Genomic DNA, 24816 nt, shown 5'->3' on the forward strand with positions numbered 1-24816 from the left:
AAATACATATGCACACACATAAATATGTACACATACATCCTCTCACTTTTTAACCCATGTATTCCGCTGCTTTTCAGCAGGAACACGAACTCACCTCTGGAGAAAGGACTGAATAAGCCTGTGGTGGTTTTTCCAGTGAAACAGGGAGGCAGAACTGACCCGTCTTTAACCGTCCATTTTGAAGCATTGGTATCCACTGTAATGAGAAGGAATTAACAAAAACAACACATTTCTTAAGGTTTTCTGGAATTTTGCAGGCTTCACTGCCAAATACTCAAATTCTACAGTGGGATATGAGTTGACAATGATATTAAAAAAACTGCCCACGAATGCATTTGAATATAACCTGTGCTGAAAAACAAGGATTGAAAGACACTTACAGTGTATCCGACTGGAGTCTCCAGGGGTGTGTTTTGTTTTTGCTGACAACTGACATGGTAGAAAGTAAAAAGCAGGTGGTGGTGATCGGTCAGAGTAGCTGGAAGCTTGATCTTGATTTCCTCGTGAAAATCAGGTGATCTGCACAGAGAGCAGAGCCTCATCTGAGTCATCCATACAAACAGAGTGGTTTACTACCTTATGCTTGGGACTGAATCCCTTGGTTAAAGAATCTGGAAGGAAGGGAGTACATGGACTAACCCAAGGGATTAGAACTTCACTTTCTAGTCACCAAGGACTGGAAAAACTTCTAGTATACAAAAAATAGGCAGCAGCCCCCTCCTCACACAGGCACCCTGAACCACACTGCTCAGTGAACTCTGCTCTCAAGGGCGAGACTGCCACAACCCCAACCTGCAGGACAGGAGTCTTTCCTTGGTGGTACACCTCTCCCTGGCACAGCTACAAAACCCATTAACATGTTCCTGCTGGATTCAGAAGTCCTCACTCCAATTGCAATGGAATTATTTTCAAGACCAAGTAGTTTCTATTTGTAACTAAAGTCTAAACGGCTCCAGCAAAACAACAAGCACATGCTAGCATAAGTTTATAACAAATCTTCCTGACTACTAACCAGGAGTTGTACTCAGACCATCTGTTGAGCTGGGCTACGTGCTCAGGATCACACAATGCTGGTCTGTACACAAAGACTTTGGCTCCCAGTTGTCACAAAATTCTCAAAATAGCATCAACTGACACTGCAGTCACTGTGAGTGCTGTCCAGGCACTCATTGATAAATTATGAACACTAAGAGTCACTGGTGAGTTACTTCACTTCCACACTGGTAAAGCTTCCCTTGGGTGGAATCACACTTTCCATATGGGGCCATGCCATTTCCCAAGCTGTCATGTGTTTTACCTGTTGTGATACACTACTGCTGTGTATGCTTCTTTGGAAAATTCAGGACAGCTGGATTTGCCAAAGATGACCTGCAAAAAGAGAAAAAACACAGAAATCTCCCTATAAAACTGTGCCAAGAACGTGTTCCATAGTCCTGCAGAGACATTTGTAGCTCCATTTACCAGTGTGTGCATCTGTACAGCTACATCTGCTTGTTTCCTGCCCCTTCACTTACAGGCAATGTTTTACTTAGTCACGGAAGAGTCACAGTTTTAAGAACCCCAGTGACATTTGCACACAGATATGGCTGAAGAACTGATGAATGCAACCACCTCCCACAGACCCTCACTGAGTGTGGATCACTTCTGGCCCTGGACACAAGTCTGTCACCTTTAATTTTGTTGGCATGGATGCAAAGATGCCGTTCCAAACACAAGAGGTGTCCACTGCAAACACAGAACCATAAAATCAAAGAATGCTTTTGGTTGGAATGGACCTTAAAGCTCATCCAGTTCCACCCCCTGCCATGGGAAGGGACACCTTCCACTAGACTAGCTTGCTCCAAGCCCCATCCAACCTGGCCTTGGACACTTCCAGGGATGGGGCAGCCACAGCTCCTCTGGGCAACCTGTGCCAGGGCCTCACCACCCTCACAGTAAAGAATCTCAGGTTAAAATTCCAGCAACTTTGCAAACTCTCTACAAATGCACTCTTTGCTCTGGAGTACTGTAATTTTATACTCCTCCAGACTTGTAATTTTGAAATGTATTTCAGTGAGGTTTTCTTTAACACGGGTTTCATGACTTCAGCGTGTACTCTGCCTTCCACACAGAGCACAATGTACTTCCCTCACCGGCATGGCATTGCTTGGGTCCTCTCCGTACATGAACTGGACTTTTACAGTGATATTCCTGGCAGATCCTTGGCGGTTGGCAAAGTTAAGGCTCTGTGGATAGACATAAAGTAGATTCCTGCAAGACACAAAGGCATCAAGTGATGAGAGGGTTCACACATTTATTAATGCTGTTATTTATACCCCTGTGGAAACACTCAGAGAGTCAAAATGAAGGTTTTGACCCCTTATTTCAGACATCAAAAAACATAATTTTAAACTCTCATCATATTTTGAAATAGTTCCTGTTTAGAAAGGCACTTGAAAAATACATAAAAATTTCCCAGTGATTCTACAATATCAGAAGTTCAGGTGGAAAGAAAACATGATTGTTCATATATAAAACTACTGAGAGGTATTTATTTGCTCAATACAAAGTAGCTGGTTTCTCTTAAATATCCCCCTCCTTGTGGCCTGTTCTTTTTTTCTTTTTTTTTTTAAATCTCTTGACATCATGATGACTCCAGGTTGCATTTCTCCTCTGAAAATGGATTAAACTAAATGGGTATCTGTAGCTTCAGGTAATGACAACACTCCAAGGTATCTAAAGAACTGCTTCAGAGACCAAAGTAATAAAGTGCTCATCACATCCACAGGGAACGTGGCAGGATGTAATGGGAGGAAATTGCAGCACAGGAGATTTAGGACAGACACAAGGGAAAATGTTCTAGCTCTAAGGAGAGTTAAGTGGTAGAACAAATTGCCTGGGAGGGTGTGAAATCTCCATTTTCTGGTAGTTTCTGAGGAGAGGTGAGGCAGACACCCCTCCAGATGGGTTTATAGACAAGCCCCCTTCACTGGGCAGAGGACACACTTTGGAAACCCCTTTCAACTCTGTTTCTTCAAGTCTGTGATTACTTGAACAGCAATGAGATGCAAAATTCTGCAGTATTTTCCATCCTCTGAGACCCACTGAGTCTTTGACAAGAAGGTGAAAGTTGGATTCACACTTTATTAGCAAAACTGTCCACTGTAAGTCCCCACCTGCCTTATAAGCATATAATTGAGACCTGGAGAAAGTCCCTTGCATATTCTTTTAAAGTAAAAAAGACAACAGCCCCAAAACTTTTCCCCAACACTCAGTTATTCAAAGGAAATGTACCTTCTTTAGCCTCCAAACAAGCCAAAATATACGCATTATTATACACCTTTAAAAGAGCCTGGAAATCCCTAATCCATCTCCCACGTAGCCCTGCTCACCCCACCAGCATCATTCCCCCTTGGACATCCTGGCTCCTATAGCTCCAACCACAGGATCCAAGAGGGATGCTCACACTGCCTACTCATGTGCTGCCTTTATCTGCCAGGAATAAACAACTGACACGTTGCATTTTACCCAAACACTGAAGAACCAGCTCTTTAATACCCCTGGTTTGTAGGGCAAGAGGAAAAGGAGGCCCCTTTCCCTGCTGTCCCCCTCTGGGAACTATTTAGTGGATCTGAACACAATTTTTAAGTAGTTTCCAACTGTTGCTTGTCCCAGAGAGACAGAAAACAACAGATGGGTACAGAAAAGTGAAGTGAGCAGCACAGCAGGACAACATTTAAGGCACAATAAAGCAGCTGCTGTGGAGTGCTGGCAACAAGAGGCTGAAAACAAAGATACTCTTTTTTGGATTCTCAGGAGGGTGGTACCTCTCCTGAAGGTACCTGGTCCCTTTTTAGATGCCGTGGGTATCCAAAACACATGCACTGGGCTAGAGGTGGGACCCTCCTGGAGGAGCAGCCGGAAAGAGGGGCTGCCCTAAGCTGTCTGAAATGGCATCAGATATCAATTTTTTGGCCAATGAATCCCACCCAAGGACTTGGTTCTGACAGCAACTCCATTTGCTCCCCGATAGCCATGGACAGTCCCATCTATACAGACATGGGCTAACGCTGGTCCTATGGAATTCCCTAAGAGCAGTCCAGCTGTACAGCTCCAGATAGATATACAGGGCAGGGCTATGAACCTCTGCTTCACCCCTCCAGGCAGAGGAATATGCTTAGCTGGCATGTGGGAATTCCTTCCCTCTCAAGTCCTTCATGGTGAATTAAGTTTTTGAATCCCATCCCCACTGGTCACTTTGCCTAATCAACGCTCTAGTACTATTTCAGAGGGGGCCTGTGCCATTTTTGTGACTCTCCTAAATTACTTTGTTCTGGCATGAATACATTTGCTCCTTGATGTTCTTTTTAAAATGAAAATGGGTATGAAAATTTACTCTAAAATGTACCTTGCTCATAAAACTTTTATTAAGTATTATTAGTGCTTAAGAGAAGGATTTAAGGTATTTGTGAAGCCAGGCTACAGGATCCCTATATTAAAGGCAGTCTTATATTTGGACTGATTTATGCTGAGCCTAAGCCAAGCTTGCAGTTCTTCTGTCAGGGCTTGGCTGCTGGGAGGGAAGGAGACAACTCAGTGGGAGCAGGATCCATTCCCCCTCGTCCTGTCCCTCCAGGCCCTAGTCCGAAGTCCCTCTCCAGCTCTCTTGGAGCCCCTTTAGGCACTGGAAGGTGCTCTAAGGTCTCCCTGGAGCCTTCTCTTCTCCAGGCTGAACATCTCCAGCTCTCCCAGCCTGTCGTCTACTCTACACAGGCAAAAGTCACAGATTTTCCTGTCTAAGCACAGTTACAGGAGCCATGGAAAGGGACTGAGGACTGAAACACTGACAGGAACATTAGAAATGTCTTGATTTCTACCAATAAAAGCTTCAGCCAGGAGCTTTAAACCCAAGGACTTGTGTCTGGAGCCTTTATTAAAATGCTATGCAAAATATATGCAAAGCTTACCCTATTATCTCAAACAGATCTCAAAAGTACTTCTACTTCCATAAAATGAATTGCTACAGTGCAAAGGCTTCCCAAGCCACGGAAATAATGGCACCAGGCACTCCTCTAAACATTTATGTAATGTGATTGCAGCCACCTTGCAAAATCCATCATAAAGGTATTAAAACATTAAGAGCTGATCCTAACTCTTAAGAGGGAATTCCTAACTATCATGAAAATTTCCCTTTTCAGTAAAACCCAGAGACCTTTTGCTTTGCTTTATTCCTACTATAAAAATCATTTAAAGCCCATTTAATCAGGGTCACCCAGGTGCACAAAAGATCTCCAGGATCATGTTTGTTATATACATCTTTCCCTGACTGGGCTAACAGCCCTCAGAGGCAGGATTATCCCTTGGGTTTCCACAGCTCCTGAATCTTATGGTTTAATCATGCCAGAAGCTTTTCCCCTCTCTGTTTTCCTATGTCCTGGTTTCCTTATGGACTCTGTGACTGTTGTGACATCTAAAGGTGATGTTTTGTAGTGAGCTTTTCACTGCCTGACTTCATTGGCCCTGGCATTAATATGGAAAAGTGCTTGGCAGCTAATTGTGATTTTTAATATTTGACATCAGAGCATTTTGACTATCTTTCCCCTCTGGAAAACAACCTTTCTAAAGGGTAGTGTCACATCCGAGCAGCACAAGCAGCACATGGGACATGCAGGAGCTCCTCAAGCTGTAAACCTGGTTAAATGTCTGTTCTCCAGCTGCTATTTCTTGAGTAACTTCCTATGTTTTTCTAACGACTAAGCCAAGAATAAGGATTTTTGGGGGGTTATGGGGTTAGGAAGAATTCAAAACTATTTAAAACAAACTAGACAGATTTCTGGCAAGAAACAGTTAAAACAACAGAAAATTATTCATTTGAAACCCCATAAAACCAAAGCCACTTAAGTACTTTGAAGCTAACTGCAGAAATTCTATACTCTGGGCAACCTAAATGCTTATCATGCCAGAAAATTCTCTTTTAAGAAATCCCCATTCTCCCCAAAGTTGGGCCTGATGATCTCCATGCTCCTGCTATTTTTCTATATTTCAGATACTCCAGTAAGTCTGATCCAATACAAAATTTTCTCCAGTAATTAATTTGAGATCTAAAATACTTTCACAGTATTTAATTATGAGTGGGGATGTTACCTGTATTATTACAAACCCTTCAACACACAGGAAGTTCGACATATTAGACAACAATTTCATTTTAAAAATATTTTTTCTATGGATGCTTCATATCATACGTGCATTTGTACATGAACAACAAAAAGTCCAGGGGAAGAATTACTAAACATACAAAAATCTAGCTGCCTTAAAGCTCTCCCAAGTACAGACGATATTATGCATGGATTGCTTTTGATTTCTTGGATTGCTATGAGTGATTCCAGAAAGAGAAATACCTTTCACTCACACTGCAATACTACTCAAAAAACATCCATGTTTCCATGCAGAGACCCACTGCAGAACAAGGTATTTATTTCAGAGCACTTGCAGCCTTGCTTTATGTAGTATGAATCTTAAACAGCAAAAAAAAAAAGGGTAAGGTGAGAAATGTAAGCGAGATATTATTTATCTCACCCACCTCTGGAAAGCAGCTCTTAAAGAATAAGTTTTATATGGTGTAAATTACTGCACAAACCTTAACATAGTAGAATCACATCCAGGCAATCTCTGGACCTAATTCCCTCTTTCTCACTTAATCTGAGCTAGATGACAAGTAAATCCACTGCAGCACAATGAGTTACATCAGAAAACGGTACAAGATGAGAATCAAGCCATGTGAATCATCTGGGAATATTTTGCCCTTCCATAGCTTATCAAGGAGCTGCACAACCTGAACACCCAGTGCTCTTAAGTGTGGTAAATCCTTTCATACTCCCAAGGCAATAAAAGGAATCAAACAACACAAACAAGTAGCAATTTGAGCCCTTATCAAGATTATGACCCAAAATTAATCTATTAGAAAGAGTTGTGTGAAAAACACTACATCATCAATAACATTTTATAACAGAAGGTCTGGCAGGTGGAAAAGTTCAGAGCCAGTTTAATCAGCAATGTGCCCGTCTCTCAGTTTTATCTTCCCAGATATCAACCTACATCTGTGAGGGGTTACGTTCATGCACATACACAGTTTAATGATCAACCCACCGGCCGCCTCTTCTGAAATGAAGAGGAGTATAAATAGACCCAATTCTGCAACTCAGAGCAGCCACACAGCAAAAACTATTAGCGGGAAAAGTCTCTGCATCCTGAATGAGCAAAGAGAAAACATGAATATCACTCTGGTCCTACTATTCATGGCCCCCCTTGCTCTTTCAGCAGACAAGGATTATTTCTCCGCTGATTCTGCTGGATCTCCTGAGACCAAATCCAGATTTGCCATGTTGGATGATGTACGAATCTTGGCCAACGGACTCCTGCAGCTCGGGCACGGCCTGAAAGACTTTGTCCACAAGACCAAGGGGCAGATGAATGACATCCTTCAAAAACTTTACATTTTTGATAGGTCCTTTTACGAGCTCTCCCTGCAAACCAGCGAAATCAAGGAAGAAGAAGAACAGCTCAGGCAAACCACAGCCAGACTGCAGATCAACAATGAGGAGATAAAGAATCTCTCGCAGGAGATGAATCTGAAGATCGAAGACCTCATTCAAAACAAAATCCAGCTGCAAGAGAAAGTGTGGGGACTGGAGGACAAAGTCACCAAACTGGCCATCATCCAGCCTTTGATGCAAGAGACAAAAGAGATTTCTTCACTCAAAGTAAGTGATCTGTGAAAGGCCCTGACACACAGAGCCCAAAGTTCACTCTAACGCCATTATCAATAGTTATGCAACAGAAGCTCATGCTTTCCCTTCACTGTCATACTATTCTTTATTTTGAGAAATCACTGCAATAATCTTAAAAGAATCACTGTCTTAATCTGATATATTGTACATTTTGCAGTAAAATTCCCCAGTGAAATCAGTGAGAAGCTGTGAAATTATAAAGCTCTGTATCATTTTCAGTATTTTTGCAAATCAAATTTAGGATATTTTGTTATCGTGATGATAAAAAAGTCTTGCAATGGGGAAAATTATGTGATTCCCAAGCCAATGGGTTGTCATCATCTCATCCCAAATCAGTGCACTAGGAACTGCCTGCTCAGTGCAGAAACAGGGAGTTTAAACCTTTAAAGAGGGGCAGCTATAGAATCCATATATCCTCCAGGACCAAAGAATCTTACAAGTGTTGATAAAATTAATGTTTAGAGAATTATACCTGCAAGTATTTAGGTGGGTATAAGGTTTTCTATGGAAAAGGAAGTGTTAACTGTATTTTGCAGAAGCATAAAAAGTCTAAGAAACTAGTTAAAGAAAATACTGAATGTTTGTGTCAAAGCAGATGAAGCCCAATCTCCCAAATCCCAATCTAATACCCTAAACACTGGGAATTGTTCTCTTTTTTGGTCAGTGACATACACCTAATTTGAATCAAGGGCCAATCCCACAGAACATAAATTGTTCTGGATGTGAAAACAGAAGGAAAGCAACAACAAAAATGGTCTACAAAGTAGTTTGTCTTGGAAAAAAATGGGTGTTTATTACAGAAGGAAAGAAATTTGCCCCTTTAGAGGCAAAGCAGACACCCCTTTGAAGCTTGACTTTGATGATCCTTGTGGCTCCCTTCCAACTCAGGATATTCTACAATTCTCTGGAAAAGGAAGGGCAATGACCAATAGTTTGTGCCTCTCAAAACTGGCCCCTTGACAAAAGTTACAGAGGCAGCACCACTGTGAAGGTCTTCTATTGCTCCTAACCACAATCCCTCTTCCTTCCTGCCCTCAGGCTTTTGTGGAGCAGCAGGATAATGACATCAAGCAGCTTCTCAAAATCGTGGAGGACCAGCACGTGCAGCTTGACAGGCAGCGCAACCAAATCATGGAGCTGGAGGACAAGGTACAGGAACCATCTCTGCTCCTCTTTTCACCTCTCCTAACACTGAAGGAGTTGAGGGCCTCATTCGGTTTGGGGATGTAGAGGAGAATACGAACAATTTTGAGCACAAACAGGTGCCCATTCAGGTGAGAGGCTGCTGTACTATGGCCAGGAACAGCTCTGATATATTGTCTCTCAATGCCAGGTAGCTGCATTTTGTGACTGCTAATTTTGTTTTTTATCTTATTATCTATCATATTATTGTTCTTCCATTGGTCTGGAAGTCTCATTACTTTCTACCTCTTTCTGCTTTTCCAATATCCACTCCCACAGGGAGCCACGTTCTGCAGTACATGTGTCACCGTAACACCGGGTATAACAGACATAGTCATATTTAACTTATTCCTAAGAGGAGGCTATAAAAGGAAAATGCATTTCAGCCTAAGGAACTGTGGGTTCTGTGCTCTTTAGATGTTGGTATTATTTGTGTAAGTGATGTCACCTGAGGAAATAAGTTAAATCTGTTTGCCCATTAAGGTGCTCCTCATGAGAATGGGTCATTTACTTGTCTCATGAATCCTACCTTGTCTGAGCAGTGGTTCAGTTGACATTCATGCACCTGAAATCCGCCAGTGTGGTGCTAAAGTTATTTTTATGTGGCAAATCAGGTATTCTAAAGGATTACATTCACAAAAAAATTATTCTCAGCACGGTATTATTCAGCTTGATCCACGAATCTCATCATTTCAGAGCCTCGGGAAATTAAGTGTAATTATGATTCTTTCAGCTAAATCAGATAGAGCTCCAGGAACTCACAGAGAACTCCTTCACGGAGGAGCAACCAGAACCAGAGACTATCCCCTTTCCTGTGCTCAAAGCCACAGCTGGAAGATACAGATCTGATGGTGAGACCTCATCTCTCAGACATGACTACAGCACACATTGCATTCACAGTATCCTCTGTGAAAGTTTTGAGTCGGTATTTAAGTCAAAGACTAAAACTAAAAGACTTTCATGTTATACACAGGGGTGTGGGAAGGAGCTACATTTCTTCCTTCGGAAAAAATACCATCACCTATTTAGCACCACTACAGGTGTACTTGTCTCTGGGGTGACCCATGAGAACAAAGTCCAATAATGCAGCAATCCTGTCCTCAGGATCCATTCACCTCTTGTAAATATGTGCTGTGGCCATCCTTTAACCCATGTCTGTGTTGCAGAGTATGATCAGAGAACTAATTTACTTCACACCATCTAATTAAAAGATTCAGAAGAGCTTTCTATACAGTTGAAAGGCAGTGGTGAAGCCCAGTAGGGGTAACGGTATTTATAGGGAACTCTACATGGAGTAGAAAGTCCATTTGTCAGTCTAGTCTTAGGCCTTAGAAACTTTCCAGAAGTCTCCAAACCGAAACCTTGCCTATCTTAAAAAATACAGGCAGTTTAACCTACGTGTAACTTGGCAGTATTATTATGCTCAAAGTAGTCTGCCCATTCCATGACATTTATTATAAAATTCCCAATATGATAATTCTACTTTTTTTTTTTTTGGCTCTCAACTTACCACACCTAAAGCAGGATTTCTAAATGCCTGCTGTTTGCTTTCCCAGGTGCTGCTCCTGACTGCACTGCTCTCTATCACAGTGGGGAGCGGTTCAGTGGTGTTTACACCATTAAGCCCAACGGCTCAGAAGCCTTTGATGTCTACTGTGAAATGAAATTTGGTAAGAGCTGTGCCAGCAATAGTCTCATTTTCACATAAGTAGCTTCTTATAAGCCAAACAACTGTGTCTCATCACAAAGTACACAAAAACTTACCATGATTTATGTATCCGCTTGACTTCTCCTACTGGCCTGTCTGTGCTCTGAACTCAGGTTTTCCATATCCTGAAATCTCCTTAACACTGCTTTCATTCTTTACTCACCTTACTCACCTTTTGCTTATACCAAGGAAAGGACTTTCAATCATATGATATCAATTAAGTATATCAAAAGAACAAGCCCCTTTAGCTATAGATAATGAAAATGGTAATTATAAAAGCCATTATATGGCAACCATGAATAGATCTCCCAAGGAAAAGCAAATAGTGGATGTGTAAATAGCCCCACATGGGGCTGCCCAGCGCAAAAAGCTCCTTTGCTTACATTGGTTGAAACTGGTGAAACGAGGGTGTCGTGACCTGGTCAGGAGAAAGGCCCCACTGAAGCTCCAGTGGCACTTCATCCCTCCTCCAGAGCTGTACCAACAGCCAAGCACTATCAGCAGAGTGAGTCTGACAATCTGATCCAATGCTTAGAGCTTTTCACATCTCTTTTTTATCATTTTCTCTGTCTCTCAGCCCTCATAAATGAATGAAACCCAGTTAAGGCAGCCTATCAAAGCCAGTCCAGTGAGCTGAGTCACCACGAGCGTGGTGAGGACACTCTAACGGTCCCACATTCTCTTCAGCTGGGCTCACTTGAATTCTCTTCACGAAGATTTTAACTAACTCATTCTACCTCAAAATTAGAGCACCCAAGAGCACACTCATAGACAGGCAATAAGGCCAGGTTTGACTCATTTCCCCTTTTCACAGGCACCTCCTGGACTGTAATCCAGAAGAGAGTGGATGGATCACTGGATTTCAACCAAACCTGGGATGCCTACACAAAAGGTTTTGGTGACCTCAATGGTAAATATGCCTTTTTTTGTCTATTTGTATCAATTGATTTGAGAAGCTGAATCTTCTTATGGAGAGGTGTTCACATGAGAGCAGGCAAAACCTGCAGTAAAATCTGAACAGGTGACTGATTCAGCAGACTACCACAAAGCACTTACTAGAACACACGACTCAGTAAAATTCTCAAAGACACCCCTTCAAATGTGTGTTTAGAAACTGAATCAGGCCAGAATGCTTTAAATGCTATTTTATCAAGATTTTACTACTGATAAAAGCACTACCCAAAGCCTTTAAAATATTCACAAACGCAAAACCTCACAAAGTTTCTGTCACTACTTCCTCTCAACCTCTGCAATCCTGTTTCCCCTAAAACCATGACAAGAATTTTTCCAACCTCAAGAGATCCGAATGCTGTGTTTGCTCCCCTGAGCAAACACATCTGGCTCCTCTGTGCAGTGGCCAATCCCCTCCATGGTGGGATAGGGTGAGGAAACACCCACATTCCCCCGTTAATCATCAACTCCAAAGAATCTGTAGCACCAAGAGCTGCCCAACGGCCGCTCTTTGCCCATCCAAAATATTTTCCTTATTTTTCTCACAGAATTAGATGAGACTCCTTTTGTTTAGAAAATATTTTTACTTTCTAGGCACAGCGCAGATCTAAACCTCACCAAGGTGGGCAGCAGTATTGACTTATTTCCACATCTTTTACAATAAAGAGCTGCTGTATCTCAACCTTTGCCTCAATTTTGAGACAGTAACTCACAACTGAGGTAGATTTTCACCTGTACAGTTTTACTGATCATATTGAAAGCTATAATTGCTCCTTGAGTAGTCTCCAATTCCCAAATACTACACCAAGATTAAGCCACATTTTTCCAGTGTCAGGTTTTACATTGTTCTCAGTTATGTCCCACTCAGTGCATGTTCTGAGGTGATCAAATGTACCAGGTTACTGCTACCAACCTGTAAATGGTGGGAGTATTTTACTCAACCATCTTATCTTCTATGGCTCTAAATGCCAGCTGCACACATGGCACTCGCATTCAGCCACACTTTCTACATATGGCAATTACCTGCACTGATAATCACCTACTTAATGAATATAATATATGAAACTAATTAAACTAATTTCCAAGAATTCCAGTAAAAGAAAAATTCCCTTTTTACACAAGGGAACCCAAGTTTAGTTCTGCAGCTCTTTCCTTAGAAAACGCAACAATTGCCATTAGGTTTTATGTATGTCATTTGCTTCATTTGTCACACAGTTCCAATTACATGTTTTAAATGTCTCCCTCTCAGAGTTTCACATGAGGTGGGAAAGTTAAAGAGAGAAGCTCCAGTTCATTTATATCTCTTGCTTTTATTGATCATTGGTGTGCAATTAAACAGAGGTAAACAAAAAGAATGTAGCAGCAGACCTCTGCAAAGATCAACAGTCCCCAAGACTCAAATTATTGATTTAATTAAAGCAATTAATAAATCCTTTTAAATACTATTTTCACACATACTACCTACAGGTTATCTGTAAAAGCAAACTCAATAGCAGTGTGAAAAATGTGAGTTGTTAGGGAAAGTGTATCACACAGCCCCTTCCCCACAAACTTCTGTCCCTCGTCCTCAGCTCTGACACCTCCCAGGTCTGCCCTTGTGCAGATTACTTGAACATATATTTTCAAATATTTATATTTTAAAGGTGAACAAGCTGAGGGATGGGTTAAAGATCTGAAATACATGGTGTATTTATGCCTAATTCCACATTAACAACATTTATTTACTCCAACTTTGCAGAGGAATTCTGGCTGGGCCTGAACAAGACCTATTCCATCACTAAACAAGGGGATTATATCCTACGGATTGAGCTGCAGGACTGGAAAGGAAACAAACGTCACATCGAGTACTTGTTCAGCTTGGGAGGCCCCGACACCAACTACACCCTCCAGCTTTCCCGGATCTCTGGGAGCATTCCCAACGCCCTCCCAGAGCAGACAGAGTTGCAGTTCTCGACTGCAGACCACGACATGGACACAAAACACGACTCCAACTGCCCACAAAACTTCCTAGGTATCAGTATGGTGGGAATATTAACATAGGAATTGCTCTGTTGCACGAATTATAGGATCATAGAATCCTGGAATGGTTTGGGTTGAAAGGGACCTTAAAGTTCACCTAATCCACACCCCTGCCATGGGCAGGGACACCTTCCACTAGACCAGGTTGCTCCAAACCCCATCCAACCTGGCCTTGGACACTTCCAGGGATGGGGCAGCCACAGCTTCTCTGGGCAACCTGTGCCAGGGCCTCACCGTCCTCACAGAGAAGAAATTCTTCCCAATATCCCATCTAACCCTGCCCTCCTGTGTAAATTACCAACATCAGAAACAGAACAGGCAGCACAGGTTGAAATAAACCCCCAGCATGAGATTTTGAGCTATGAAGCCAAGGGCAGTCCCTGCTCTGATGCTTGGTCTGGTGTGGCAGCCCTAGGTGGGATTGTTTAATGCCTTCTTGCAAGAAAACACAGAAGACAAACTGACTCTTAACTCCATTTTAACTACAACCCAAAAGTTAAGAATGACAGTGAGGTTCCATTCAAAGGCAGATTTTAGTTGTTTGTCAAGTATACATATTATAATGACTTTCAAAAGAGCAGGAGATGCAAGGCTCCTTAGAGATAATTTGGTTAAAGGGTTCTTAATGCTTTGATTTTCTAGAGCTTTTATGTTTGCCAGTTTATAGGAAAAAGCAAACAATTGAAAAAGCAATTAAATTATTAAACCACAGAATACAGAATTGCCCTCCAAGGCACCTGCTTCATGCAACAAATATTTTGTACATCCTCCTAGGCTTGAAAATTGTCAATGTCTGAAACAATGCCCAGAGTGTCACTCAGCTCTTGGATTCAGTTTTGGGTCCCCAGCAAGGGACCCAAGGAAGACATTGAGGGGCTGGAGCATGTCCAGAGAAGGGAACAGAGTTGGGGAAGGGTCTGGAGCACCAGGAGCAGCTGAGGGAGCGGGGAGGGGCTCAGCCTGGAGAAAAGGAGGTTCAGGGGGGACTTTCCGGCTCTCTGCAATTCCCTGACAGGAGGGTGGAGTTGAGGGGGATCAGGCTCTGCTCCCAGGGAACAAGGGACAGGACAAGGGGAAATGGCCTCAAGTTACACCAGGAGAGACTTTGATATGATGGAAAACCCCTTCATAGAAAGGGTTATCTAGCCCTGGCAGAGCTGCCCAGGGCAGTGGTGGGAGCTCCATCCCTGGAGGGATTTAAAATACATGTGGATGTGGCACTTGGGGATATGGGTTAGTGGTGGCCTTGGCAGTGCTGGGGGAACGGTTGGAATCAGTGACTTTAGAGGACTTTCCCAACCTAAATGGTTCCACGATTTGGGTATACTGGGTAATCGTCAATTCTAGAGTCTAAAGCAGATTTATGCTGCAAACAGGAGCTGTTCCTCAGAAACAGAGCAGCGTGTCAGAGTACAAGTGGCAATAACTGACATTCCCACATTGTTCCTTAGGAGGCTGGTGGCACAGTGAGTGTGAGGAAACCAACCTGAACGGGAAATACGTCACACCAAGGTCCAGGGCAAGACTAGACAGAAGAAAAGGCCTGTACTGGAAGCCTAAGAAAGGAAGATACTACTTTCTCAAGTCAACCAAAATAATGATACACCCAACGGATTTAAAAAGCTTTGACTGAGGGCTCGACCTGATGCATTTTAATTCAGAACATACTCACTGAACGTTACCACATCAAAGGACTCCATGTTTTGTTTACTAACAGATGCCTGTCTCAATCCATACCCTGTATGGAGTCTTCTCCAATACATAAACCTGAGGCATCTGAGATGGTCTTACAATACATCTGGTGAGTATTTTTATTCCCTCAAGCCTCAATGTCAATGTGGAGCTTTTACCTCCCCAGGATGAATTCTAATGCTTCGGAGTCAACCACCTACTCATGTACTGAATAATATTGCTTGGGGGAATGGGTTTTCAGGCTGTTGCATTTGTTTTTGGGTTGTGTGGTAGGGAAAACAAAAAGTGTTTCAGGAAAAAAAAAGGTCTGGCATGATGGTATGGAAAAACATTTAGGTGTTAACCTATAGGGAAAAACAGAAATTTTGTTTCTCAAAGTAACTAATTCGATGTTCGGTTCATTTTACTGTTGTGGAATGTTTTTGTGAGCAAACGGAAGATGGGCAATTCCCCCTTGTAGGGCTCTGTGTACTTCCAGGCAAGTTCTCAGCAGTGTAGCTGAGGCAAATCATCTCTGGAGCACTGTACTCACACAGTTACAGGTGTGTGCACACACACATCAGTGAGCCAGAGCGCAGAGCTGATCTTTTAGATACCACGCTGAAAAATAACTTCACGACTACGGTTTGTTAAGAGCTAAACTTCAAAGCTTATTGAAATGAGTAAGAGATCTGTTCTTCTCATGTGAAATGAATCAGAGCCAAGCCTTTGTGACTTCTTAGTACAACCAACTAAGAAACAAAATGAAAGACCAAGTGAGAACACAACAAAACGCCTTTCAAACAGAGAACAGCTGCCTGTGGGGCAATTCCAATGGGGCCAGTGGTACCAACCCACACCTCTGTAGGCACAGCCCATGTGACAGTGTTGGCCCAGCTCCTGAGGACATTCCCATGTTTAACTTCAGCTGCAGGACGCTCTAAGGATCAGTGCTGAGGGATCCAGACCCCAACTCTGCAGTTACAGTGAGTCATATTGACTTGTCTATCTCACCCAACCCTTGTACAGTACAGATTTTTTATCTCAACATTTGCAACCACACAGAAAATGGTTTTAAATTGTAATTTTCCAGAGCAAACCAACTGTGAACAGAATGTGCTAATTACAGAAACACCAGAAAGAATACTTTTACTTCTCATGGATTTATTATAAAGAAGAGATCAAGCAGTGCTGCTTATTTGTACTGGTGTATCATAATGTTTCATTACCTGTCCAATAAATAAATAAATAAATATAACTGTTCAAAAAACACAATATGGAACTTGACTAAACTCTTCTTATAAGCTTTGGTTTATAAAAATTTGGCTCATATCTAAATTTTACAAAAAGAAATAATGGATTTGGTAAGTTGGTGAAATTACTCAGCTGAAATTACTCAGACATGTAATGTCTTCAAAGATACTGTGAAAAAGCTTTAAATTAACAATGAACAGAAATCTGCTCCCTGTCTGGTCTTAGTTATAGAAAGGTTATTGTTTTTTAGGATATTCAGAAAAATTTCTTATCTTCCTAAGATTTTTTTTCAGGTATTGTAAACAAAGAAATTGCTTTTAAATCAAAATGGAAATATGAATGAAAACGTTATGTATTTTCTCCATTTTTCCTTACTTAAAAGAAAAAAAGTCACTGAAAGTGCCAGAAAGTAATAAAACCAGTAATAGAATGATGACTTTAGCAGATAGATAAAGGACAAATCCTACATAAAACTGAAAAGAATTCAACTAAATGCCATCTTGAATTCTGGAAAATGGTGAAATCTCTCACGTGCTCTTATGCACAGCCAATTTTGGTGAAAATATGTTTGTCCCTTCACAACTGTGTATCTTCTGCTGTGTCACTCTGAACCCTCTTAGTGCCTCTGGCACAGCAGATCTATCCAGATACCAAGTTTTGCAACAACCCAGGTGATAAGGTAGGAATTTCTAGACTTGCCAGTCTGAGGCCCTGAAATGTGAAATGTATTTCAAAGCTCTGACCTGTATGTGGTATTTGGAACGTAGACATCCCTGGCAGGAAACTCCAGGATTTCTCTTGTAGGTCTGACTCTGCTGTCTGGGTAAAGCTTGACTTGTAGCAGCTCTGGAGTGAGACAGTAGTGGGGGTTCTCTGGAGCTGGAGATATGTCTATCTTTAATTGAGCTGTAAAAAGAAAATTATTTTATTACAATAAATAGAAATTATTTAAACAAAAAAAGCATAATCATGCTTTCCTTCTTCTGATTAATATACTACATATTAATTCCATAAATAAACAAATGATAAATTACAGCCAATGTGGATTTGTTAAAAACAACTATCAGCGAGTCAAACTGATATCTAGGGCAACTGGGGGACCAGATAATAAGGACCAACATGAAATATGTATCATAAAAAGTCACAGATGACTTTTTCATAGGCAAACTGGGGAAATACAGTGTAGATAATGCTCCTGTGAGGGCCAACGATTGTTACAAACAAAGGAAGGGTATAGAGGAAGGGTTGAAAAACTGAGACTTGCCAGGCTACAAAACAGAGGTGAACAGCATAAACTAATAATGGTATTCAAGTGCTTGAAAAGTTGTGATCACTGCCCTGAGGCCATGATAGACCACAATCAGTTTAATTTGCAGCAAGATAATTTTGCCAAGTTTTCTTAAAGCTTAACCTGAGTGCAAGGACAGCTGAGCACTGGGGAGATGATCCAAGGAAGCAGCAGGATTGCTGTCACTGGAGATTTTTAAGAACAGGTTAAGTAAATATTGTCAGGAATAGCACAGGTCAAGGACCAGTTTCACTGCTGGTGTGCCAGCGTTTCTGTTTCCCTTTCTCAAGCAGAGGTGGAGTCTGTTCCTATCAACCCAGGAGAGGGATCTTCTTTTGGACAGAGAGTGGAAAACAGGGTTCTTCAGTTTCTGCTGGGTTTTGGGCACTGGGATTTGCATCCTCCTCTCACAGATACTAGTCTCAGTGTGACAGGAGCTGCATGTGCACCTGTACCAGTGAAAAACCTGCCAAAATGCACCTTAGTGCTCCTGGTCTGCCACGGATTGGTGTCAATGACTTCTTTAGGGTTCCTGGGTGACGACAACCAAAAACGGAGGGAAATTGGGAAGGATTAACCAAATACCTTAACACGTGACCCAAAAGGATCCCCTTTTGATACCTGTGATGGGTCTCAATCTCCGCAGCACCGATGATGGGCGTCTCATGTCAGCCAGGAACTTGTACAGATCCTCATCACTCAGGCGATCACCCTCCTGTTGGGGTAGGAAGAATTTGGTTATCTAAACAACCCACCAGAACGGCCAGAGAGCGAATAAACCATCTCGCTCTACAGTCTCTTTCCTCTGACATCAAAATGTACCGTCCCAGAACAAGGTGTTAACATTAACATGTTAAATTACACTTCATTTCTCCATCCTTTTCCCTTCCTTTATCCCTTATTAATCATCGTGACAGCTACACGAACTTTTAATTGAAAACCTTTTCTCTCCCCATCAATATTATCTTTTTCAAAACTGAAAATGGCTGTTAAAAGATTTCCCCAAAAATGTCCATTTTTTAGAAAGTATAATAGTTTGAAAAAGTATCTGTCATTCAGGTAGTGAGCCTCATTCCTCCTCCTCTGCCCTTCCTTTGGGATGAGCCTAAATGAATCTTACTTTCCAGAAGTGTTAAGAAACAGTGGGAAGTGGAAGGAGTGTTGTCAGTCTTCCTTGTACCACATTCTAGTAGCTCAGAGTTTTGTTAATTTTGCAAACATTACAGAAAATGTGACTCTGCCACTCTTTAACTACCCCAAAGTAGAAGCTATCTGCTAAAAAAGGTAATAAATCACAATATGAAAAAAAAAAAAAGCAAATGGAAGGATAAAAACACTGGGTAGTATTCAACTAATTAGACTTAAGAAAAAGAAGATAAGAATCAGAAATTTAAAATTTTAATGTTTGGCAGTTTTTAAAGGGCAAATTAATAAAACAAGCTGTTTCAAAGCTGTCAAGAGAAAACAACTTCAACAAAGTCAATAAATACATGCTTTTTAAATCCTTGATAACTTAGTGGCCAGCGTGAAGTGGTGTTTTACACCAGTTTTATTCCAACAAGGGCTGCGGAGCAGGTCAGGGGAAAGGCTGCATCAGCAATGCAGTAATGCTTTTTTTTGCCTTACTTTTTTTCATTGCAGAACTGGATTTTTTTAATCTCCCAAGTAAAAGGAGCTTCCAGTGCTGTTCTGTCACTGACACAGAGCCCCATTTCACTGCTACTGAGTTTCATGGACACAGAGAGCACCAGAGGCAGGAGCGACCCTCACTTACATGCTCTCCACCAGTATGACCTGACGTCCCTGATGACATTTCTCCTTATCACTACTGTATTTAAGACCAGACTTTGGATGGCTCCCCACAATGCAAGTGGCAAATAACCAAAACAATCAAGAAAAAAGGAGAAAAAAAGAAGAGCTTAGCCAACTTTCAATGGATAGAACCCAAATCTTTGTATTCCCAATGAGTAAGAAATCAGACCAAAAGATATCTGCTGGTCACTGTAAAATCTGGTTTTATATACAAAGGTGACATTGAAATAAAAAGTTTTCTTAACAAGATGTGGCACTAAGCAAATCTTAGAAAACGGTTTCAGCTCATTACTTTTTGCTAAGCTTAACTAAAAATTTTATTCCATTAAATCATGTTTTCTACTACTTCTTGGGAAAATCCCAAGCTCTGGCTTAGAAGAGCTGCCACTCAGCAAAGCAACATCAGAAGCAGAATGCTTTGGTTTCTTAGGGATCCCTGGATGTGTCCAGAGAACTGATGCCAACCTCAAATCACACTGAGGAACCTGGTTCTGAACCTGCTGATGTTTCAATCACCCAGTGAAACCAAAGGAATCAACTGACCATCACAGAATGGTTTGCTTTGGAGGGGACCTTATAGCCCATCTTGTTCCACCTCCTGCCATGGGCTGGGACACCTTCCACTAGACCAGGTTGCTCCAAGCCCCATTCAGCCAGTGACTTGCCCAGTGCATGTTAGAAAAATCCGGAGCAAGAAAAACTGATGTTCTTCTGTGAGGACCCAGTTCTGCTAATCGGAGTGGTTAAGTCACTAAGCCATAACGATGCTTTAGCATTCAAGTCAAAAGCAGCCAATAATTTCAAGTCCCAGAAGATAATTATTCACAAATTTATTGAAAGAATCCATCAATTGACTGTGGACCCATTACTGGCAGAATACATTATATAATATTATATAACTGGAAGAAAGTAGGCTTTTGGGCAGAAATATCTGTGAGGCCCTGGCACAGGTTGCCCAGAGAAGCTGTGGCTGCCCCCTCCCCTGGAAGTGTCCAAGGCCAGGCTGGACGGGGATTGGAGCAACCTAGGACAGTGGAAGGTGTCCCTGCCCACGGCAGGGTGTTGGAATGAGATGAACTTTAAGATCCCTTCAACCCAGACCATTCTGTGATTATATGATAATTAATATATGATACAATAAACCCACTGCATGATGTTCAAGATCCCCCTGTGATCAGGGAAATATTACAAGCATCACAAATAAGTCATTCAGGTCTAAAGTGACTTCAAATGATCAAACCCCTCTGTCCAAGGAACAACTCCTTAATTAGACAGCTTCACATCATACCTGTTTGAAGAAGTTTGTCACTGTCAGAGTAGCTGGTCTAAAACTGGTCAGGTTGCAAGCCTCATCCCCACTCGTGGTTCTCTCCAAGGAACGCCTCCCAACAATACTGGAATTCCTCCTCTCCGACCACGATCCTTTACGTTCTGCAAAAAATAAAAAGGGGAAAGAAACATAAAAAGAAAGAAAAACAACAGTCCAAGAGCCTACTTTTGTTTCAGTCAGGATTTCCTTCACAAAAGGATGGAGGATGGCAGAAGAGGTGGTTATGCTCAGGCAACCCCACTCCAGAGGCTCTGAAGCACAGCTGACTCCTGCTCCTCTCACAGCAACCTCACTGCAATGCCTTACTGCTATTGTAAAGGTCTTTATCATGCTGAGATTTATGTATTTCTCTTGCTCTGAAAGATGATGAAGTTGGCAGTTTCGGGGATGCTGAAGAGCAGTTTCAGATGAGCTCACAAAGATTAATCCACTCCTTTGGAAAATGTTCATCAGCCTGGAACACTCTCTCAGTCTTAGAAGCTTGGTTTTAAATAATATAACAGATGGTTTGCTTGTAAAATCCTTGAAAGATAAATCCATTTGTTATCATGGACTTTTCTGTTTTAGTTCAACCATGACCCCAGACTATCAGAAGGCCCAGGGCGGGGGGGAAGCGATAAAAGGAGCAACGGTAGCTACAGGGTATGAATCAAGACTTCACTAAACTCTGGACTTGCCCACATTCCCTCACGCAGGTGCCAAGGACTGTACCTCCTGTGCCAACTTCGACTTCCGTGGAATCTCTTTCCAAGCTCCCAGCGCTGCTCACGATGTTCATCAGATGAATGGCTGTCCAGGCAAAAGGCATCCGATACTTGCCGAGTCTCTGGCAAAACTGCTCTGCCTGGCCTTTCAGTTTTTCCAACTTTTCCTTATTCTGTGAAGAAAACAATTCAATTCAAGAGATTAAAAAGAGAAGAACAGGAACGAAGGTTCATTTAGCAAAATAAGTGAGGAATGATGGTGTCTTTTCTAACTCCCAACGACTGTTTCAATAGCACCTTCTAGAGGAGGATCACCAAGTGTTGTGGAAATGCAACTTCTGCGTCCCAAAACTGCCCTCAGGCCACCAGAGACAGGACAGTCTGACTGTCAGAGCAGCTGTTTCATGCTTTTAACCCTTCTGAACAGCCTGTCAAATCTCAGTGAGCTCATCTGCCCACTGCTCCTTCAAAAACATCTGAATTTTCCTCTCTGAAGTCTGAAATAGCCTTTCCTAATGTCAGTTTATGCAGCAGGTACTCAGATCATCTGGAGTTGCATAGGGAACTCAAAACGTTGCTCAAATAAGTAGTATCATACTTTGTTGAGGAAAGAAGGGAATAAAAGAGAATTTTTCCATAATTCTGCATATTGCTCTTTAGCAATTTTTTGCTTTAGAAAGGTTGTTACCTACAAGACTTTAAGAAAACCTCAGACAGGGACTGGGTAACAACAGAGAAACAGCTGCAGCTCTAGTTCAGGACATGCTTATGCACTTTGAAGGAGATGTTGAAAATTATCTTTTCACCCATATTCCCAAGCATCTTGCAAATTCAATTCCAAAATTTCACTTAGGAATACAGGAAACGGAGTTTTTTCACTTTTGTTATCTATACACCTGAGGTGAAAAACATTTATTTTTCATATTGTGGTACAGTGATATAAAGACAGACACAGACAAAAAAAATGTAAACTTCTTCACCTAAAATATATCTGAACTTTAGGAAGGAAATATTTTATTAATAATTTGGTTAAAACTAACAAATGAACATCCCAGTTCCTTTGAAAAAGCATAATGGAAAGGCTCTGATCGCAAGGGCTGGAACCTCTGGTTTGCCCTTCACCCACTCCTCACTGCTACTTTTTGATCTTCACTTGGCTCAACCCAATTGTACACAAAATCAGGAACCATTTTTGATACTCTTTTATAACCCTTCCAGAGGAAGGCAGAAGTGATGGGGTTAAGCTGCAGAAGCAGTGGAAAAGTCGGACATTTTGCTGCAAATTCCCATCCAAGGTTGCCTTGACTTGACCCAGCTGTGAGCACAGAGCTGATCCTTTGGGATAGGGGATCACAGATGACTGAGCTTCATGGAAACCATACATCTCCCCTGCCAGCCACAAAAACTGGTGACCTTTAACAACTCTACCCCAATAAGGCATCAAGATCCAAAGGTCTTTGACTTTTTTTTGGCCTTTAGAATAGGATTAGTTTCTTAATTAAAAATGGATCCTCTTAAAGGCAGAAGTAGTATCAATGGCTTTAACAGCCATTGTAAGTAAGTCCAAGGTAAAAGAAAATGCTTTATGTTAATAACAAAATAGTTATTAAGTGCTTGTAACAAACTTAAACAAAACAATTCTTACCTTTGCTGCATCAGATTCTTTAAAAATCATATAAGGCTCTGCACACTCCCCAATATCTCCCTGCTGTAATACCTTTTCCAGCTGAAAAGGGAAAATAAACCATTATAAGGACATGTATCCAGCAAGGATTGTTAAATTAAACAAACACTGGGAAGCAAAAACATTCTTTCACAAGAGTTAAAGCTTGATTTCTCTTTGTGAGTCAGGGAACAAGCACTGCACTCAAGTTGTTAAAACCATTAAGTTCCCAGATTTCCAGCTATAACTGAATCACAAGTGTAAAATATAGGTCCAAAGAGAACATATAAAAGTTTGGGTTTGAGCTGTTCTAGAGCCACTTTCAGCTCATTTTTAAGGTTTCAAAGACAGCTTACGCTATCTTCAGCATTACCACTTTAAGAGTTCTGTTCTTATCTCTATTCTCCATAATAAGGTCCTATTGCAGCAGCATAAACAGGTGACATGGATGCACTCAGGGAAAACAAGCATTATTTTAAATCAGATAAAAATATCAAATAATGAAATCAAAAATTAATCAAATCAAATAATTAAAGTTAGCCACACAGTCTATGTTTGCTGCTTAAGTCTCTGAGTAACAAACTACTTAACACTCAGTTCCTGATAGAAATATCTCCCCTATCACATGCCTGAAGACTGTTTCTCTCCAAACCATCCTGGCCCTTCCTCCCACACCCACCACTCTGCACATGCTGTTACAAGCTCAGAATATCTCTGAACTTCTTCCATGTCCCATTCATACTTCCCTGTTAGTAGAACTCCAAGAGACTACCACAAAGTAAGGAACAAAACTACTTTCCATCAAATCTTGCATTCCCTGCTGAGTTTACCAATAATTCCAATTGTCTGAAAAGTGATTTCCCAGTAAGACCCATGTAAAAATTCACCCAATAAGGCACACAATGCATCTGTCTTATTTATCCCTGATTATATTATTTCCATTGTCAAATCAAAAAAACAGCTACACCACCAGCTCCTCTTGGATCACTGGTTTTACAAGCACTAATGTGCATTCAGAAGCTCTCTTGTCCAGATCCTCATAAATATGGGATTTTCCCTCATATCTTCTAAAAATCAGAGGAGTGATTCTTCCCTGTGAGGGTGGGGAGGCCCTGGCACAGGTTGCCCAGAGGAGCTGTGGCTGCTCCATCCCTGGGAGTGTCCAAGGCCAGGTTGGACGGGGCTTGGAGCAACCTGGGCTGGTGGAAGGTGTCCCTGCCCATGGCAGGGGGTGGGACTGGATGAGCTTCCAACTCAAACAATTCTGTGTTTCTGTGACTCTATGAATACCTGTGCACAGGCAGAACATGATTTTCACAAAGAATTCAGAAAATCATGCCACAAATTGCAGATGAGAATATGCTTTAACACTACTGAAAGCCTTACTCTCACCTGGGATTGTTTTTGTCATGCCACAAAGCCTTAATTCATTTTCAAAAGATTATTCCTTGTGCAAGAAGCAGTTCCC

At 41.6% G+C, this 24816-nt stretch overlaps 2 protein-coding genes across 14 annotated transcripts in view; one reads left to right on the forward strand and one right to left on the reverse strand.

Moving 5' to 3' along the window:
- DOCK7 (dedicator of cytokinesis 7) overlaps positions 1-24816 on the reverse strand; it is a 96062-nt gene that overhangs the window by 40327 nt on the left and 30919 nt on the right. For all 12 annotated transcript variants that reach the window (XM_027748771.2, XM_027748770.2, XM_027748767.2 and 9 more), the window contains exons 10-18: positions 23331-23411; positions 21693-21858; positions 20940-21082; positions 18461-18554; positions 17295-17457; positions 2133-2250; positions 1298-1368; positions 381-519; positions 95-196 (exon numbers count right to left, since the gene is read on the reverse strand). In XM_027748771.2, the coding sequence (XP_027604572.1) occupies positions 95-196; positions 381-519; positions 1298-1368; positions 2133-2250; positions 17295-17457; positions 18461-18554; positions 20940-21082; positions 21693-21858; positions 23331-23411 (1077 nt within the window). The remainder of the gene's footprint in view (positions 1-94; positions 197-380; positions 520-1297; positions 1369-2132; positions 2251-17294; positions 17458-18460; positions 18555-20939; positions 21083-21692; positions 21859-23330; positions 23412-24816) is intronic.
- Positions 7143-19692, forward strand: ANGPTL3 (angiopoietin like 3). Of its 2 annotated transcripts, XR_003545938.2 has the most exons (8): positions 7143-7739; positions 8805-8915; positions 9682-9799; positions 10505-10618; positions 11471-11566; positions 13346-13618; positions 15078-15427; positions 19481-19692. XR_003545938.2 is itself a non-coding variant. In XM_027748774.2 (7 exons), the coding sequence occupies exons 1-7, from the start codon at positions 7143-7145 to the stop codon at positions 15257-15259; spliced, it is 1491 nt and encodes a 496-aa protein (XP_027604575.1). In that variant the 3' UTR covers positions 15260-16635. The 2 variants fall into 2 exon arrangements, 1 of the variants encoding a protein (XP_027604575.1); XM_027748774.2 differs by lacking the exon at positions 19481-19692 and having other exon boundaries at positions 15078-16635.

The sequence above is a fragment of the Pipra filicauda genome, unplaced genomic scaffold (assembly GCF_003945595.2).
Source record: "Pipra filicauda isolate LSUMZ 115617 unplaced genomic scaffold, ASM394559v2 scaffold19_size4547281_pilon, whole genome shotgun sequence".
NCBI lineage: Eukaryota > Metazoa > Chordata > Aves > Passeriformes > Pipridae > Pipra > Pipra filicauda.

What these genes read in the sequence shown, in the direction of transcription:
- ANGPTL3 (XM_027748774.2), top strand. Translation starts at nt 7,143, where the DNA reads ATGAAGAGGAGTATAAATAGACCCAATTCTGCAACTCAGAGCAGCCAC. An exon ending in AAGAGATTTCTTCACTCAAA is followed by an intron (nt 7,740 to 8,804) that starts GTAAGTGATCTG and finishes TCCTGCCCTCAG; the next exon opens with GCTTTTGTGGAGCAGCAGGA. An exon ending in TCATGGAGCTGGAGGACAAG is followed by an intron (nt 8,916 to 9,681) that starts GTACAGGAACCA and finishes TGATTCTTTCAG; the next exon opens with CTAAATCAGATAGAGCTCCA.